We start from the raw sequence: 18,939 nt of genomic DNA on the forward strand, positions 1-18,939 counted from the left end.
TATATTGAGATGGCGGGGAAAAGAAGATCGGATTGGTCTATTCTCCCGAAGGCCGCGCAAGACGTAGCGAGTGGGGCGGGGCTTGGAGGCTTCCCTGGATACGTCAGAGCGAGGTGCCGACGTGGAATGGGTCTCGCGGGAGGGGGGGGCTGGGTGGCCGCTGATTGGATCTGTGAGCGGGGAGGAGGAAGGGGGCGGTGGTTTTAAACGTGTGTTTTTTCCTCTGACGTCAGAGAGGCGCCTGTCAAACCGAGCGGGGGGGTGGGGGGAGATGGGCACCGCCATGCTCAGCCGAGGGAGCCCGCTGGCCGGTCTGCGGCCCTTGCTGGCGGCGCGGCGGCGGCGGCGGCTTTTAGCCAACCTGGAGGAGCCCCGGCGGCCGCTTGGCCTCAGCAGCGTCCGCGGCGTGGATTTCTTCCGAGGTGAGCCCGCGGGCGGAGGCAAAGGCGACCCTTCTCTACTCCGCCTGGGGCCGCCCTGCAGCCTGTCCTACCTGTCCGGGGTGTTGTGAGGACAAGAGCGGCAGAGGGGCTCGCTTCGCCTGGGGAGGGTGAGAAGAACGCCGTGGGATTCTTCCAATAGCGTTTTTGCCTGGTGGGATCCTTGGTGGGGCAGCTGAGCCCCCAAGCTGGGCTCTGCCGGCTTCTCTGGGAAGGGGGATGCTCTCCGGATCCCCCCTCCCTCCTTTAAAGAAGCTCATCTTCGGTTATCCTATTTAGAAACCCTCCCCAGCTGTTTGGAATCGGCAGCTAGAACTTGACTTAACTGACTGATGTATTGAGTTTTTTTTAAACAACCTTGTACAGGTAGTCCTCGACTTACAACAGTTCATTTAGTGACCGTTTGAAGTTACAGCATCAGTGAAGAAAAGGGACCTATGGCCGCTTTTCACGCTTACGCCTAATGTAGCGTGCCCGTGATCACATGATTTACGTTCGGATGCTTGACAACTGACTCGCTTTTATGATGGTTGCAGTGCCCTGGGGTCATGTGATCACTTTGCGTGACTGCAAAGTCAAGGAGGAAACCAGATACACTGAACCATGCTACTAATTTGCTGCAGCGATTCACTTAACAATGTGGCAAGTAAAGTTGTAAAATAGGGCAAAACTCAGCAATTTTCTCACTTAAAAAAACGTAAATTTTGGGCTCAGTTGTGGTCGTAAATTGAGGACTACCTGTAATCCCTTTTATTGGGATGGAGTCAGGGCAACTGAATGGAACCGAGCATTTATTGGCCGGATGCCCTTCCTGATGCCTCTACAGAGTTTACAGCAAATACACTATATTGCCAAAAGTATTCGCTCACCTGCCTTTCCTCGCATAGGAACTGACTGTAAGTGACATCCCATTCCTAATCCATAGGGTCCAATATAACGTTGTTCTACCCTTTGCAGCTATAACAGCTTCAACTCTTCTGGGAAGGCTGTCCACAAGGTTCAGGAGTGTGTTGATGGGAATTTTTGTCCATTCTTCCAGAAGCGCATTTGTGAGGTCACACACTGATGTTGTACGAGTTTACGTGGCCTACCACTTCGTGGCTGAGTTGCTGTCGTTCCCAAACACTTCCACGTTCTTATAATACAGCTGACAGTTGACTCTGGAATATTTAGGAGCGAGGAAATTTCACGACTGGATTTGTTGCACAGGTGGCATCCTATCACAGTTCCACGCTGGAGTTCCCTGAGCTCCTCCTGAGAGCGAGCCATCCTTTCACAAATGTTTGTCAAAACAGCCTGCATGCCTAGGTGCTCGATTTTATACACCTGTGGCCATGGAAGTGACTGGAACACCTGATTCTGATTATTTGGATGTGTGAGCGAATACTTTTGGCAATGTAGTGTATTTCCTTTTTGTCGCTGCCTAGGATTGAACTCTCCTGATTTTGAGGCGAGCATCTTCCTCTCTAGGCCAATAAATGACTGATTTTTTTTTAATGTGGTGTCCAATCAGTGAGCCTCAACTTTGTGAACGTGAGGTCATATAAGACTTTGCAAGAGAATAAAGACATGAGTGACTGTTAGAATTCACAAAACACTGTATAACGTGGCTGTCCTGGCTTCATTTTCTCTCTCTTTCAGAATTTAAAAAGCTGACCAATTTCCACAACTTCAAGACTGACTTTGATTCCATCTATCCAACAAGAAATCTCCCTCCTGAGCATTGTGATATAGTGATCATTGGTGGTGGGATAATCGGCTGGTCCATTGCCTATTGGCTGAAAGTCAAAGAAACAAGGAGAAATGCCGCCCGAGTGTTGGTAATTGAGAGAGACAATAGTGTGAGTCCTTATCTCAGTTCCTCTTAAACAAAACGAAACATGAGATTGAGGGTTAGGTAACGATGGAGTGTTGTCTTCATTTCCCTTCCCTGGATATTCAGGTTTATTATTTCTAAAGGTTTACTGTTGGAGAGTAATTAGAGCCGCAGAACTTGAAAAAATCCTTGTAGGGTCAGCCAGCCTGGTTAGTTGAACAAATTCTGGGAGTTGTCGATTAACTAAATCTAGAGGAGGCTCTGCACTTTGGCTGTGAGTTCCAGGGTGCATATTATTTATTTTTTATTTATTAGCTTTTCAAACAGGTACAAGATAGCAGGTATAAGTATGAACATGAACAAAGGAAATGAATACAAATAAATGGGGACAGTAGGACAGGGATGGTAGGCATGCTGCTGTGCTTATGCACGCCCCCTTTAAGGACCTCTTAGGAATCGGGTGAGATCCACGGTGGACAGCTTAAGGTTGAAGTTGTGAGGGTTTGAGGTGTAACAACAGAGTCAGGTAGAGCATTCCAGGCGTTGACCACTCTGTTGCTGAAGTCGTATTTTCTGCAATCGAGTTTGGAGCTGTTTACCTTGAATTTGTATTGATTGTTTGCCCGTGTGTTATTGAGGTTGAAGCTGAAGTAGTCATTGACAGGATGTTGTAGCAGACAATTTGTATACTACGCTTAGGTCCGACCGTAGGTGGCCCAGTTCCAGATTGTCCAAGCCCAAAATTTCAAGCCTGGTGGCCTAAGGGATTCTATTGTGAGCAGAGGAGTGGAGCACTGTTCTTGTGAAATTTGTGAGACTCTGGCATCAAGGTTTAGTTCAATTCTGTTAGGGGAAGTTCCACCCTGAACTAATGAGGTGTGGACCGTCGGCTTTCCAAGCAGCTTATTTCCGAATAAGCAGAAAATAAAACCCGAAAACATATTCTAATGAACAACTTTAATATAAAATAAAACAAAACACAAATCTTACTATCTAAATCTTACATTTTGGCAAGAGCTATGTTGCCCACCTCCTTCGGCAGGCGATCGGAAGATCAGAAGGAAAGGAAAGAATGTGTGACGTATTATGAGACATGCGCATTAATCATTGTCAGATAAGAAACAATTCAGTCTACTGTATAACTCAGAATATAAGCACAAGTTGGCAAACCAATTAATGCAGTGACAAACTCAGTGGGTCATCTTGGATCTATATTATTTCTCAGCTTGTTATCTCAGGGTTGTTGAATATATAATTGGGAGAGACTTTATCGGGAAAAGATAGGATAATAATGTAATATAGTAAATAAGAGGTAAAGTACCACTTGATTAATTGGAATAAATAATACATTAAATTGCAAAATAGCGATATGTGCAAATCCAGTATTTTGTCCTACCAATGTTATTCCTCGTCTTTTTGCTACTATTTGTAAGACTAAAATACTTTGGAAGGGAAGATTTAAGTACAGCTAAGTAACTCCTCGCTACTTCTCTTGTTTCCCTACAGTATTCCAAAGCATCCACCGTTCTTTCTGCCGGAGGGATACGGCAACAGTTTTCAGTGGAAGAGAATATCTGGATGAGCTCTTTCTCAGCAAACTTCTTGCGTTTAATCAATGTATGTTTTGCACTCTGAGTTTTGGGCTCTGTGGCTAACCTTTTCTTCTGCCTGCCTTCCCACCTCGTCTCCCCATTGCATCCTTTGGTGGAGCAAGCCGGCCTGGCCTGTTAAATTTATCTCATTTTTTAAATGTATTGTCCTATAAATTGGGTTTGTTTTTTGGATATGTATTTAATTTCTTTTTAACTTTCGGGATGTGTGTTTTTTAATGTTGTACGCCGCCCTGAGTCCTTTGGGAGAAGGGCGGCATATAAATCCAATAAACAAACAAACAAACAAACAAATAAGCATGCAGGTAATGGTAAAAGAGAAAAACGAATGAAGGCATTAGGCAGTTCCTTGGATATCAAGAATAATACGATAATCTCTCAGGAAGGAGTAATAAATATTGCTTCCTGATAGATATATTGCTAAGGGATAAGGCTTGGTTAGATGTTGTATGAATCCAACTCTATATTATGATATACCTGCAAACATTTCCATCAAGTGTTTTTTAGCTATATTCACTGTAATCAGATGCATGGTGTAAACTTGTGAAATAGCCTTAGTAAAACTCTGATTTCTCTCTACCTCATGGGGAGCTCTTGTATGAATTTGTAGGATTTTATCAAGAATAGAATAGAATTCTTTATTGGCCAGGTGTGATTGGACACACAAGGAATTTGTCTTTGGTGCATATGCTCTCAGTGTACATAAAAGAAAAGATACATTTGTCATTAATCATAAGGTACAACACTTAATGATAGTCATAGGGTACAAATTGTAATTGTAAGGGATGTATTAGCTCAGCAGCTAAGAAGCTGAGGTTGTAGATCAGAAAGGTTGGCAGCTCGGGGTTCAAATCCCTAGTGCCGTGTAACAGAGTGAGCTCCTGTTACATGTCCCACTTCTGTCAACCTAGCAGTTCGAAAGCATGTAAAAATGCAAGTAGAAAAATAATTACCACCTTTGGTGGGAAGGTAACAGCATTCCGTGTGCCTTCGGCATCTAGTCATGCCAGCCACATGACCACGGAGACGTCTTCGGACAGCGCTGTCTCTTCGGCTTTGAAATGGAGATGACCACTGCCCCCTAGAGTCAGGAATGACTAGCACATATGGGGGGGGGGGGGAACGACCTTTACCTTTATCAATCATTGTGAAATGATCTCGATTTTCCAGAACCTATAAGCTATGTTTCTCTTTATTTCTTAATTTTTTAAAAATGTTTGTTTAAAACAAAGGTTTCAAAAGACATAATACCAGTAAGTGGAAAGAATTACTGCAGTTACATAATTAATGCTTAATATAACCAGAAAATACAAACTATTATACCAAAGTATATTGCATTGTATTTTTGATACGGAAAATAAGTATAAATCTTTGAATTTAGTGCCCCAGATGCCTAATATTTAGAAATACTTTTTTAAAAACCCCAAATAAAGAAACTGATGAAAAGTAGTGTAGATCAGTATGTAATTTCTGACACCCACCCACCCCCTCATTTTGAGCTCAAGCAAAATTTAGTTTTTTAAACCTAAACTGTTATTTGCCTGGTGTGATATATAGAGTGAATGAAAGGGCACACTTTTATTAATTTTCATTCTATCCCTTTTGTTCATTCCAGGACCATCTTGGTATTGTTGGAGACCCACCTATTGATATTCAATTTAATCCTTCAGGTTATCTCTTTCTCGCTTCGGAAAATGAAGCTTCCATTTTGGAGGAGAATGTAAACCTTCAAAGGTTGGGAATCTTTTGAGTTTCTGATTGACTGTAGAAAGGTTGACAATACAGGCGTGCATTATTTCTTCTTTCTTTTACCACATTTTGCTCTATAGGCGCAACAGTGGTTGCCTCCTTAAATTATACTCAGATTACCTTTTTTTATATTAATACACATTTTCTATTCATTTGCTGTGTAATCCAAGAAGAGCGGATGTTACCATATTTGGTGCTTAAATAAGTAAAACAGAATGAAGAGGAAAAAAGGATGAAACAATAATAAAAAGAGAAAACAAAGTAATAATAAAGAAATGTAAACAAGAACCTTGTATATATACACATCCACCCACCCATTGATTAAGGATGATGATACTTTGGCTTCAAATTCTGTATAGCAACTTGATTTGTGTCTGAAAGGCCATGAAGTGCTTGTTTCTATTTACGAGAGCGGGGATGATTAGGCAAACCGTACTTTGTCCTTGCATATTTATTGCTTCTCTCATGCATTTGGAGCAAATGCTAAAGAAAAGGATTGGCCTTAAACTCTTCACAAGTAGCATCTTTTTCAACCAAACTCCTCTTTCTCCCTGGGGAGAAAATGATTAGGAATGCGGCAGTGGGATATCATCAGGCCTCATAAAATAACAAAGCAGGAAACCAGCATCTTGTGGGAAAGAAGTGGCATGAGGAGACCCAAATGAGTTCCTAGATCAGGAATGGCAAACCTTTTAAGACACCCGTGCGTGTGTGCATGACCAAACTGAAAGTTGCACACAGGCAAACACGTGCACGCACATGCATGGGCGGACATGTGCATGCATGGACATGCGCAAGTGTGCAGACATGCGCACAGGTTTGTGCATGCGCAGCAGAGACCCAAAGACCAGCTGGCTGGTGGGAGGCAGGGAATCCCAACGCTGGCAGCGCGGCAAGAGGTAAGATCTTTTTCCTTCGTGAGCTTCTGTTTCGTCGTTTGTAAGGAAACGGAAGCTCGCGAAAGAAACGCCACAGAGAGATAACCCCGGGCAATAGCGCGTGTGCCAGCAGTGAAGACTCTGCATGCCAAGTTCGCCATCATGGTCCTACTTCAGTGGTGGGTTCCAGATACGTACCGGTTGGAACGGGCCCGGCGTCACCCACATGGATGTGCGCAGTGCGCGCGCATGTGTCGTATTAGCCTGCAACACTTCCACAAGCTTCCGCGATGCTCCAGCTTCTTGGCATAGCGTTGCACGGGCGCCATATGCACCGTGCACAGAAGCGCCAAAGGCTTAAAGGAGAGGTAAGGAGCTCGGGCCGGTGGGCCCTCCGGAGCACCGTACTGGAACGGTACCCGGTGCTCCGGACAGGCTCCGGTATGCCCGTACCGGGGCGCACCTCCTGCAACCCACCACTGTCCTAGTTTCATGACTTGACAGACTGCGTCAATGAACCTGTTAGTCCAGAGTTCTCCAACCACCCGTAGTCCATTGCTTGGTACCTGGCCACAGCATGCCAGAAAACGGTCTGTGGAAAAACCTCTCTATGCCGCTCTTATTAGTCCGCCATCATTTAATGAATTTGCCTGCCTGGCTTTACAAGGAAAATTGATGGAGCTTTTATTTGCCAAATTGTCCATTTTGGAGAAATATCTTTTCCGGCTTGTAGATTTTCAGTAGAACTTCCGATTTGGGTCTTTTTAAAAATTGATCTCATTGATTTAAAAATTAATATTTTTAGTATTCTGAGTTCCTAAAGGGTGTAATGAAAGTTATCTAATTTTTATTTTATGCTTTATTAGACAGGAAGGAGTAGCTGTCTCTCTGCTTTCACCAGCACAACTGACAAAGAAATTTCCATGGTTGAACACGGATGACGTAGCTCTGGCTTCTTATGGTACCAATTGCTAGTTCTGTATCTCTCCTGAAGCAAAATGGCAGCATCACTATTTTGTGTACACAATTGCAGGCCAAAGACAAGGATCCTTTTTGGTAGGCTGAAATCACTTGGGATCCAAAACTGGAAAGCCGATTTTGTTTTCCTACTTGCAGTCTGCCTGCAAATAGTAGTTCAGTCACCTGTTTTTTCCGTTCCCAATTCAACCGGAGCAATTACCGTATTTTTCCAAGTATAAGATGCACCTCTTTCCCTCAAAAAACAGGCTGAAAATCTGGGTGCTTCTTATACACTGAATACAGCATGTTTTGCCTCCCGAAACCCTGCTCCCTTCACCAAAATAGCTTGTAGGAGGCTTTCAGAGAGCTCCTGGGGGCTGGAGAGGGCAGAAATGAGCAAAAAATGGGCCAATTGGGCCAGCTTTGCTCAATTTTGCCCCCCCCCCAGCCCCCAGGAGCACTCTATAAGCCTTCTAAAGGCTATCCATGCCGTTTTTTGGGGGGAAAAACAGGCACATTTTCACAAAAAATGGGCCGTTTTTTCTTCCTTTTTGGCCCCATCCCACCCCCCAGGTGCACTCTACAAGCCTTCTAAAGGGTATTTATGCCCTTTTTTTCGCGAAAAACAGGCCGTTTTGGGGACGTTTGCAGAATGCAAAAACTTTTTTAAAAAATTTCAAAAGCTTGCTGCGTCTTATACTCCGGTGCATCTTATACTCCAAAAAATACGGTACCATTCTGAGGCTTTGTAGCTTTCACTCTTCCCAAATCCTTACTAGTTAATAGAGGAAATTCTGCTTTACACAAACTTTCCTCTGTTGAATTTGCAACTGTGATGTGTACTTTGAGATCTTGGCATTATATATTGAGCCCAGGCCTCTGGTGTCACCCCGTCTGCTAATTATTTCCCTTAAAACCACCTAGCCAAGGCTGCATAGCCCAATTATTCATTAATTCACTCATATTTCAGTCCGTGATCAAGCACAAGCATTCAAAACCTGCAGATAAGAACTTTGAGGCCAAGGATTTTTACTACCTTTATCAAGGACTTTCATCGAAGGACTTTGAATTTGTTTTTTTGTTTTTGTTTTTACCAAATTAATATTTGGTACCTCCTAATAACCCATAGAATGATCTCAGACTTGGTTATTGAGCAAAGCACAATGAGATGGACTCGTGCACTGACTAAACCATGAATTACAGATTTCAGTGCTTGTGGTCAGTCTAATTCCCAACCAGTTATATTACGTTGCATCTTAGAATTCTTATGAAGTTGGCCTATGTCCAATTTGCTGTTATGTTTAAATGCCAAGGCTTGCATTCCTAGTATTTTTCTTGTATCCTCTCCTGACTTGTCCTTCAGGCTTGGAAAATGAGGGCTGGTTTGATCCCTGGACTCTGCTCAATGCTTTCAAGAAAAAAGCCATCTCTCTAGGCACGCTCCAGTATAACGGAGAAGTGACATGTAAGCGTTTTTCTTTCTGCTTCCTGCGGTAGTCAGTAAGTTGCTTTATTGCCAACAGAAATATTTTCTAAGGTACAATACCCGGAACCGAGTTGGTGACAGTCTAATGGGTTGAATCAAATACTTGGAGACAGTTGGAAACCAATCAAAGAGAGAAGCAACCTGGAATGGAGGAGTAACTTCCTGACAGTGAGAATAATTAACCAGTGGAACAGCTTGCCTCCAGAAATCATGGACGCTCTATCACTGGAGGTTTTTAAGAAGAGACTGGACAGTCACTTGTCTGAGATGGTATAGGTTCTCCTGCTTCAGCAGGGGGCTGGACTAGAAGTCCTCCAAGATCCCTTCCAGATTCTATTCCTATTCTATTCTAATTCTAATTCTAAAACCGTCATTACTATGGGGAGGAAAACCATCAGATTTTTCTGTTTTGGGGTTTTGCTCCATTTTGCAACCTTTCTTGTTAAGGGAATCACTGCAGTTGTTAAGGTAGTAACACAATTGTTAAGGGAACCTGGCTTCCCCATTGGTTTGACTTGTGAGAAGGTGATCGCACCACCAGTGGTAGGTTGCCATTTTTTTTAACTACTGGTTCAGGGGTGCGCGCTCGCGCGACACTTCAGCGCATGCACAGAAGCGTCCAGGCGGGTGGAGAGAGCCTCCTGCCTCCGCTACTACTGGTTTGCCTGATCCGAACTGAACTGGGAGCAATCCTGTAAAACTGCAACCGTCATAAAGCCATGCCAATTGACGTGACCACGGGGGTGCAGCCCCAGTTGCGAGCATGAAAAATGTTTGTAAGCTGCTTTTTTTCCCCAGTCCTATTGTAGCTTAGAGCAGTCACTAAATGAGTGGTTGTCAATTGAGGACTTACCTGTATTAGGAATAATAATAATAATAATAAATTTGAATTTATTAGCCGCTCCCTCTCCAGACAGGACTCGGGGCGGCGTACAATAAAACATATAAAACACAAAACATGTGCAAACACATAGACATCCAAATACACACATATACAAAGACATACATGCACGGACATACATGCACGGAGGAGGTAACAGATTACATCACATTTAGACAATTAAAAGTCACCATTAAAATACCCCATTAGTAATACCACAATTTAAAATTTAAAAGGACTGTCAGGAGGAATAAGAAAAAATTTACGGTTGAGCCAGGCCAGATAATTGAAAGAGGTGGGTCTTCAGCTGTACACGGAAGGAGCGGAGATCGGAGACCTTTATCCTTCCTCCATGCTGTCAGGCAGCATTTTATCCATGGGGGAGGGGGGAGGGGGTGAGAAGAATTTCATACTTTCCACGATTCCAGGTATCAGGTAACATTTGAGCAGCTCTGTGAAAGCATGATTATCCTGTGTCTTGCCATAGAAGTCCTGGCACCAATATCGGAGTTTTAACCTGATCATAGGTTGATAAGAAAATTGGGATGCAAAAGATAATTAAGATTTGCTAAGACACTTTGCCAAATTTCAGCCATTGAGTTAGGAAGGAGAGAAAGTTCAAAATATCCTAAGACTCAAATTTAGTGTTGGCACTATTATAATTTGACCTAACCCCCTCCCCCATTCTAAAGACTTTAGGCATTTCAGTAGCCTTGATTGATTGATTGATTGATTGATTGATTGATTGATTGATTTTTTTTGGGGGGGGGCATTATTATTATTATTTTAAATAACATTTCCAAGAGGAACATTTTACGGTTAGGGTTTGATTCATGCCATAAAACCTGGTCATCTGATAGAATGGGTTATATGTTTTAAATGAATGCATTATAAATAGCAAAGGAAGTTTTTTTTAAAAAAAATAATATTTATATTTCAGGAATGAATCAATGGCTGTTGCTTTACCATCTCCTCCATCTCTTTCCCCTCTTCTCCAGCTTTCAACTCGGTTTTCTATGACACGAAGACTAGCGATCAGCATAGTAAAGTCGCGTGTATTCAATCTGTAAACGTGAGTCATTATTTTGGGGGTCGATTATGTCTCTAGTGCAGGGATCCCCAAACTTGGCAATTCTAAGACTTGTGGACTTCAACTCCCAGAATTCTCCAGCCAGCTATGCTGGCTGGAGAATTCTGGGAGTTGAAGTCCAGTATCTTAAAGTTGCCAAGTCTGAAGACCCCCTGCTCTAGTGAATGACATCCTTCTCCTTGAACAGGAGTGGAGCTGCTACTCAGGGTTTAGCTGGCTAGCTGAAGCCCCTGGCTAGTTTTCTTGTCGATGTACTTCCTCAGCTCCTTCATCTTCTTGGGGGTCACGGAGTACATCTTGGGCTTGGGTAGTTTTGACCTTGCAAGGCTCTCAGTCCATGGGCCTGTGAGGAGGTCAACATGCCTGACAACAGCAGGAGGGAGTGCCGAGAAGTTCATCATCTGCTTGGTTGGCTAAAGTGACCTGTGACACAAGGGGGGGACAGTATCTATTCTTTAATTATGCCCAACGCATGGGAGAAGACCTAGGATGTTCATTCAGGGAGATGCTTTCTGGAGAGTGGTCCTTAAAAGTTTCCTGAGATTTGTTTTGAACTCTCTTGAGGGAGGGAGGAAGGCTGCAAGGGAAATCCAACGCCAAGGATCAACTTTTGATTAGCTGTAGAGCAAATGTTTCGCTTGTTCTTCCCTTTTTGCTTTCCTGTTGGGGGAGGTATCAGTGGACCATCTAACTTGCTTGGTATAAACATACCTGTTTTTTTGTGGTCCTTAACTTTCTAGGTCCAGCTGCCCGGAAGTTTTGAACGTGCCAGGGTCGACTGTTCTATAGTGGTGAATGCTGCAGGAGCCTGGTCAGGCAGAGTGGCCGAGATGGCTGGCATTGGGGCTCCGTCGGAAAACATTCTATCAGAGATAAAGCTTCCAGTAGAACCCAAGAAAAGGTGAGCTTAAATTCCATTCCCTGTACAACATGTATTTTTTTTTGTGACCCAAAGAACAAAACTTGGTTTATTGTATTGTTTGAATTGAGTTGTTGAGATTTCTAAATTGGAGTTTCTGGCATAGCATATCGTGTGACTCCAGCCATCCAATTAAGGTGGCATGCATTTGGCAAGATGTGGAGATCCGTGTGTTTCCAATTGGAGTTTAAGGAATGCAGTTTCTACTACATTTCTCAGCTGCTGCTCAGGATACGTTTTAATTTCCTCCTCCTTTAGCTAAATAGCTTATCTAAATATGCTGTGGATCATGCCTAAAATAGATGACTTCCATACAATTCATTTTACAGTATTTACTGATCTTTTTATGCCTCTCTTTGACAAGTTTAACCCCTGGCCCAGTGGTGAGATTCATTTTTTTTTACTACCGGTTCTGTGGGCGTGGCTTACTAGCATGGCAGGGGAAGGATAGTGCAAAATTCCCATCCCCCTCTGGGGCCAGACAGAGGTGGCATTTGCTGGGTCTCCAAATTACTCAAAATTTCTGCTACCAGTTCTCCAGAACCTGCTGAATTTCACCTCTGCCCTGGCCTTTGAAATTGAAAAGATCTAAGGATGCAATGCCAGGAAAGTAACCTTTGAGAGAAGAGCGACCAGAATAAACTGTGCCAGAATAGGTAAAGGTAAAGATTCCCCTCGCACATATGTGCTAGTCGTTCCTGACTCTAGGGGGTGGTGCTCATCTCTGTTGCAAAGCTGAAGATCCAGCGCTGTCCGAAAATGTCTCCATGGTCATGTGGCCGGCATGACTAAACGCCGAAGGCGCACAGAACGCTGTTACCTTCCCACTAAAGGTAATCCCTATTTTTTCTACATGCATTTTTTACGTGCTTTTGAACTGCTAGATTGGCAGAAGCTGGGACAAGTAACGGGAGCTCGCTCCATTACGCGGCTCTAGGGATTCGAACCGCCGAACTGCCGACCTTTCTAATCGACAAGCTTCAGCGTCTTAGTCACTTAGCCACAGAATAGACAAACGCAAAACTGTTGGTTCAAGACAAGTTCATATATTAGCACGAGTCAAATGATACTCAAGTGTTAGCATGTGAAACTAACAAGGTACGATCTCTTGTATCTTGTGGTATTGTTGCCTCTTTTGCCTCTGTTCGCTTCAATTGCTATCCTTCCAACTCATAAGCAAATATGTAGACATGAAATATCGCAAAAGCATCTCTTTATCCTGGTTGGGGAATTCTGAGAGTTGAAGTCCACAAGGCTTAAAGTTCCCAAGTTTGGACACCCCTGTCTTTATCCCTTCGCTCCTAGGTATGTCTATGTCTGGCACTGCCCTGAGGGACCTGGCTTGGAGTCCCCATTCCTCATTGACACAACTGGAGCCTATTTCCGGAGGGAAGGTTTGGTTGGCAACTATCTTGGAGGCTTAAGCCCAACAGAAGTAAGTTTAACAGGGCTTTGGGACAGTTTTCTACCAGGTTTGTAAAGATTCTTTAGGGTCAAAGTGACAGGTGTATCTAGTGCGGTCCTAGTAAGAATCAAGACTTTTCTAACGCCCTTCATCTTCTTAAGTGTCCCAATTTAATAATAAGTAGTTTCACAATAATAGCAATTCTAACACTAGATATCAAGCGAATGCCAGAAAACCATGCGGGGATTATTGTGTTTCAGCAGGACTTTAAATCTAAGCTCTGAATTTCACCTCATTATGTAAGTACCATTCTTGAGCAACCTGGATTTTGTTTTCAATTTTCAGTACACTCAAAACCCATTGAAACTTCATGCTGCTGGTTCAGGCTTCACTACTGTTTCTTAGCAATAGTACTTAGACTTATACACCGCTTCATAGAGCTTTACAGCCCTCTCTAAGCGGTTTACAGAGTCAGCCTCTTGCCCCCAACAATCTGGGTGCTCATTTTACCGACCTCGGAAGGATGGAAGGCTGAGTCAACCTTGAGCCTGGTGAGATTTGAAGTGCCAAATTGTAGGCAGCCGGCAGTCAGCAGAGGTAGCCTGCAGTACTGCATTTTAACTACTGCCCCGCTGCAGCTCCTTAAGTTCCTACGTTCGTTTTTATCCTTTTGGGATGACCTTAAAAGGATGGCTTTTCTAGGAGATTCGGGTAGTCCTCAACTTGCAGCCCCTTGTTTAGCGACTGTTCATAGTTATGATAGTGCTGAAAAAAAATAACTTATGACCATCCCTGTGGTTATGTGAAGAAAACTCACTTGACTTGGCAACTGGCCTGTATACATGATGGTTGCAGCATCTTGGAGTCCTTTCCAGCTGCCTTCCGGCGAACAAAATCAACAGGGGGAGACAGATTAGCCTAACAACTGCAGCAAAAAAGGTTGCCAAATTGGGTGAGACTCACTTAACGTCCACCTTGCTTAGTGACAGACGTTCTATTCCCAATTGCGGTTGTAAGGCGAGGGCTACTGTACAAATCAGATCGAATCCTCTTAATCTTTGTGGGTATCTATCTCGTTGATAGAGTTATAATGTCTGCATTTACTTTTCAGAAAGAAGAGCCAGATATTGAAAATTTGGAAGTAGATCCTGAGTTCTTCGAGGAAAAAGTCTGGCCTAAGCTTGCCCATCGAGTGCCGTGCTTTGAATCTTTGAAGGTAAGATAGTTATTAAGTAGTGGGGGGGGGGGGGGACCCTGAGAAGTTAACACCACATCTTAAATTTCCTTACAACCGTTAACCCAATAACAGACATGATAAAAAGTCCTTTCCTATCTTAGGACTTTTTGAGCTGGGCTTAATATTCTATAACACTTTGCTTAGGTTGGATGAGTTGATTGTAGAATTGATTACCATTGTTGTCGGGACTATAGATAAGATTACTTGACAAGATATCTTCTAAATTATCCAGCACAGCTGAAGGCTTATCCACTGGTTGTATCAATCTAAAGTCAAGATTCAAGAATTTGAATTCAGTGGTTCTTACAGGATCGTCCAGACATCTCATCCCTTGGATTGCAGTGTTTGGAAACAGACTATAAAGCCTAAGTAAAACCACACCTAAAATACTGCAAATAATTTTGGTCACCACACAGGGAAAAAGATGTTGAGACTCTAGAAAAAGTGCAGAGAAGAGCAAGCAAGATAATTAGGGGACTGGAGACTAAAACATACAATAAACAGTTGCAGGAACTGGGCATGGCTAGTCTAGTGAAGAGAAGGACCAGGAGAGACACAAGAGCAGTCTTCAAATATTTGAGGAACTGTCACAGAGAGGAGGGGGTCAAGCTATTCTCCAAAGCACCTGAGTGTAGAACAAGAAGCAATGGGTGGAAACTGACCAACGAGAGATTCAACCTGGAAACAAGGACAAATTTTCTGACAGTGAGAACAATCAACCGATGGAACAGGAGCTGCCTTCAGAAGTTCTGGGAGCTTCATCACTGGAGGCTTTCAAGAAGAGACTGGACTGCCCTCTGTCAAAAATGGTGCAGGGTCTCCTTGAGCAGGGGGTTGGACTAGATGACCTACTAGGTCCCTTCCAACTCTATTAATCTGTTAATTTTTCTCCTCCATTTGTGTCTCCAATTTCAGCTTGTTTTCATTTGGGAGCAGCTAGTTGGGACTGAATTTCTAACTAATTGCTTAAGAAACCAACTCTCCATGCGTTTTTTTGAGGGGGTGGGAGAGTTGCTTTTATATTCTTTCCCCTTCAGACTTGTTTTTCAATCCATTATACATCATGCCCAGGACTAACGGGGAATTGATCTCTATTTCTGGCAGGTAAAAAGTTCTTGGGCCGGTTACTATGACTACAATACGTTTGATCAGAATCCTGTGATTGGCAGGCACCCACTGGTGTCAAACCTCTACTTTGCTACAGGCTTCAGCGGGCATGGGTTACAGCACGCCCCGGCGGTGGGACAAGCCGTAGCCGAGCTCATTCTGGACTTTAAATATAAGTCCATCAACCTTGAGAGATTCTCCTTCGACAGGCTTATCAAAGACGAGAAGCTTCTTGAGAGAAATATAGTCTAAAACCACCCAAGTTGGGATCCATTTGAAGAGTGAAGAGTTTTCTGCCCCTCCTTTTCATCCTCGGGCCTTGCCATTACATGTTCAGGCGGCAGCACACGGAAGTTGCTCTGACTGTGACAAGGCACGGCTGCGGGTCATTTGAATGGGCCTATTTTGCGCAGGTTAACTCAAAAGAGTAACCGAAGAGTTGTCTGCGATGCTGCTGTGATCAAAGCTCACGGAACCTGAAACCGAAGAGGATGCTTGTGGGGGGAGAGGGTTTTCCCCTCCCCAGCTATATTTCTTCTGCTCCCCTTTGTCATTTCTCCTGTGCGTTAGAGCTTAATAGTATAGCCTTTATTGTCATTGTACATCATGTATACAACGAAATTGGTTAAGCTTCTCTTTCAGTAGAGGGATTTGGAGAAAGAGGAAGGAGATGACGAAAGATCTGCTGTGCTTTTTACCTCTTCCTCCGCCATGTGGCCTAGTAGGAGGACTCTGGCGTCTGCTTAGGTCAGTGTTAGAGGAAAGAGGAAGTGCAACGGTTTATTCCAGATCATTTGTAGGATTGTGGCTAAAGGGAGACAAAAGGAAACGACTGAACCAGAACGCTTCTTAAATACCTCTCCCTTCTCCCTCCTTCAAGGCAAAATTTAGATCAAGAATAGGATGACCCAGACTGAAACAGAAGTTTACTGAGGATAAAGCTTTACCTGTAGCCATTCATCAGCTAGGTTCCTCTAGACCAGGGGCGTGTCAAACCTGGAAATGTTAAGATGGGTGTCCTTCAATTCCCAGAATTCCTCAGCCAAAACTGTTAAGAGTTGAAGTCTACTTATTTTATTACTTCCCAGATTTGACAGACTCTACTCTAAGGAGCTCTCCCTCCTCTAGTTCATCTCCAGTACATGATATGCAAAAGTATACCAAATCTATAGGAAATTTAATTTGTTTTTCCAACTGGAAGTTACTCCTAAGATATCTACTTCAATCCCCTTACAAGGTTCTTAATTTGATTTTTTTTTTAAATCAAGTTTTGGAAGAGGGCCACAACAGGGACAAAAATACAGCGTGAGGTGCAGAGAAGGTACCATCAGCATTCTCTTCCAACATACGTGGATCATGTACTGTACAACATGTTGATTTTAGACATAGATTCTGGAACCTTAACTCTACAGAATAGAATAGGGGTGTAGTGAGTTTAGTGCATCACAGTGCAAATAATTTTTAACAACGTTGACAGTGTAAGGCATGCTGGCTGGGGGATTCTGGGAGTTGAAGTCCACAGGACTTAAAGTCGCCAAGTTTGAGAAACACTGGTGTAAGGCAATAAAACAAATTATTTCCAAATGCGTACCTTGCGGAACATACAATTATTTTGTAACATTTATTGTATAAATTATATTTTAGCATACTTAGATGATACAGTGGATATCACAAGCAAAGCGAATTGAGGTCAGTAATTCTTGTATAGCTTTTCAAGCTGGGATTTTTTTTTTTTTACCATTACTAAACTGATAAATACCTCCATGGGCCCTGAAGAAAAACTGCCAGTTTTTCATCTGAGGAAGATTCATCCCAAATAATTAATCCTTTCCCTCTCCTGCCTGCTGAGATAAGCTTGCTGATCTCACAGAGCTATTTTTCTCTTTTCAGAGCGATGCCAAAGGATCAAGGTTTAAGAAATTAATTTGCCTTCCTGCATTTAAGACTCTTACTTTTTCCCGTTCATTCTGCAGTCTCTGCATATAGGCACAGTGGAATTCTTGAAACAGATAATTTGAATTATTCCTTTCCATCTTAGAGGTTTCTCACTGAATGTATCCTCAACCTACATACTCTTCAGTTGCCTTTGCCGTACTTGGCATCATATAATTTTTCGAGACTCTCTTCCGCCTCCCATAAAAAAAAACATTCCCAGCTCTTATGAGATTTTTTGCCAAGAGTTCATTTTGGAAGCATGTTAAAGCTAAGACATCTTACTCAAGCTTAACTCCTGGATGACTGTTTTTTAGCTAAATTGTAGAAATGGGTTGCCACTGATTTCCCGCTGGCCAGTGCAGCCAACAACCCTGGAATTCCTAGGTAATACGATTCCAAATAATAACCAATGCTAACTCCTCTTAGCTTCTAAAATAGGAGCTACATTATAACACAATTGGGCTTCAAGTCACTCTCAGGTCAGCCACCCCATATAGATGTTCTCCAGGACACGAATGAACAAAATAAATAATTTGATATTTCCATAAATACCAATATCTGTGGTTTTGTGCACTATAAATCCATGGGGTTTTTGCTTGCTTCATTACAGAGATCCAGTCAATTAGATTTGTTAAACCGATTGAGTACCATCTGTGAAAGCTGCCCATCCATCTGCCAACTCAATGGGTCCCACCATCCTGCTGTCCATTAAAATGGTCTTTGCAGAAGGCAACAGTCTTCCAAATGCAGTTATTGAGCACAAATTCCTCTTCCTTCTGAGGGATCCCAACTCTGCTTGGGTTATTTTCAAAAAGCAATGCTCACGCCTACGCTTTTGGCTCATCTGCTGAGAATTTAACCCCTGGATGTGAACAGAGTCTCCATGCTTCCGCACCCCCAAAATTGGGTTCAATTGCACGAAAGGCTCCTTGGGGGGAAACCGTTGTCTTTTGGACATTGAAATTGAAACTAAAATTGATTGCCATAACAAAGTTCCAATTTCCCCCCTGCTATTATATATGTTGACAGCAGCTATTGTATGCACAAAAGTGGAAGGACACTTCAATTCCTACTATGGATGGATGAATGGTTGATGGAGTTGGCAGAAATGGCAAAATTGACCACTTGGATTGAAGAAAAGAACATACCTACTATTGTTTCCACGTGGAGACAAAGCTTCTGAACTTCCTGCTTGATGTGGAAAAGAACTAAACTCTGACTTTGGATTTTACCGATTGGACTGATAGATCTTTAGAGAAATGGCTTGTTCATATTATTATGGGAAAGCAAAGAGTTGCGATTTGATGATAATGCCTTATTTTAAGTCAAGAGAGTCGGAAGTCAGTGCTGCTTTTTCTTATTTTTCCACACTTCTCTTCCCCCACCCCCACCGCTTTTCCATTTATTTTTGCATTTCGATGTTACAA

General features: G+C 42.9%; 1 protein-coding gene across 2 annotated transcripts; it reads left to right on the forward strand.

The window, feature by feature from the left end:
- The first annotated feature begins 257 nt into the window (after window positions 1-257).
- Window positions 258-18,500, forward strand: FOXRED1 (FAD dependent oxidoreductase domain containing 1). Of its 2 annotated transcripts, XR_014176015.1 has the most exons (12): window positions 258-422; window positions 2,082-2,281; window positions 3,763-3,873; window positions 5,482-5,600; window positions 7,360-7,454; window positions 8,817-8,918; window positions 10,818-10,891; window positions 11,650-11,810; window positions 13,134-13,263; window positions 14,345-14,449; window positions 15,575-17,060; window positions 17,138-18,500. XR_014176015.1 is itself a non-coding variant. In XM_081960678.1 (11 exons), the coding sequence occupies exons 1-11, from the start codon at window positions 272-274 to the stop codon at window positions 15,827-15,829; spliced, it is 1,503 nt and encodes a 500-aa protein (XP_081816804.1). In that variant the 5' UTR covers window positions 258-271; the 3' UTR covers window positions 15,830-17,131. The 2 variants fall into 2 exon arrangements, 1 of the variants encoding a protein (XP_081816804.1); XM_081960678.1 differs by lacking the exon at window positions 17,138-18,500 and having other exon boundaries at window positions 15,575-17,131.
- Window positions 18,501-18,939: the final 439 nt, after the last annotated feature.

This window comes from Natrix helvetica (assembly GCF_964273705.1).
Source record: "Natrix helvetica genome assembly, chromosome: 8".
Taxonomy (NCBI): Eukaryota; Metazoa; Chordata; class Lepidosauria; order Squamata; family Natricidae; genus Natrix; species Natrix helvetica.

Coding starts and splice junctions, on each gene's coding strand:
- FOXRED1 (XM_081960678.1), top strand. CDS start 272: ATGGGCACCGCCATGCTCAGCCGAGGGAGCCCGCTGGCCGGTCTGCGG. Junction 10,892..11,649: donor CGTGTATTCAATCTGTAAAC/GTGAGTCATTAT, acceptor TTAACTTTCTAG/GTCCAGCTGCCCGGAAGTTT. Junction 14,450..15,574: donor CGTGCTTTGAATCTTTGAAG/GTAAGATAGTTA, acceptor TATTTCTGGCAG/GTAAAAAGTTCTTGGGCCGG.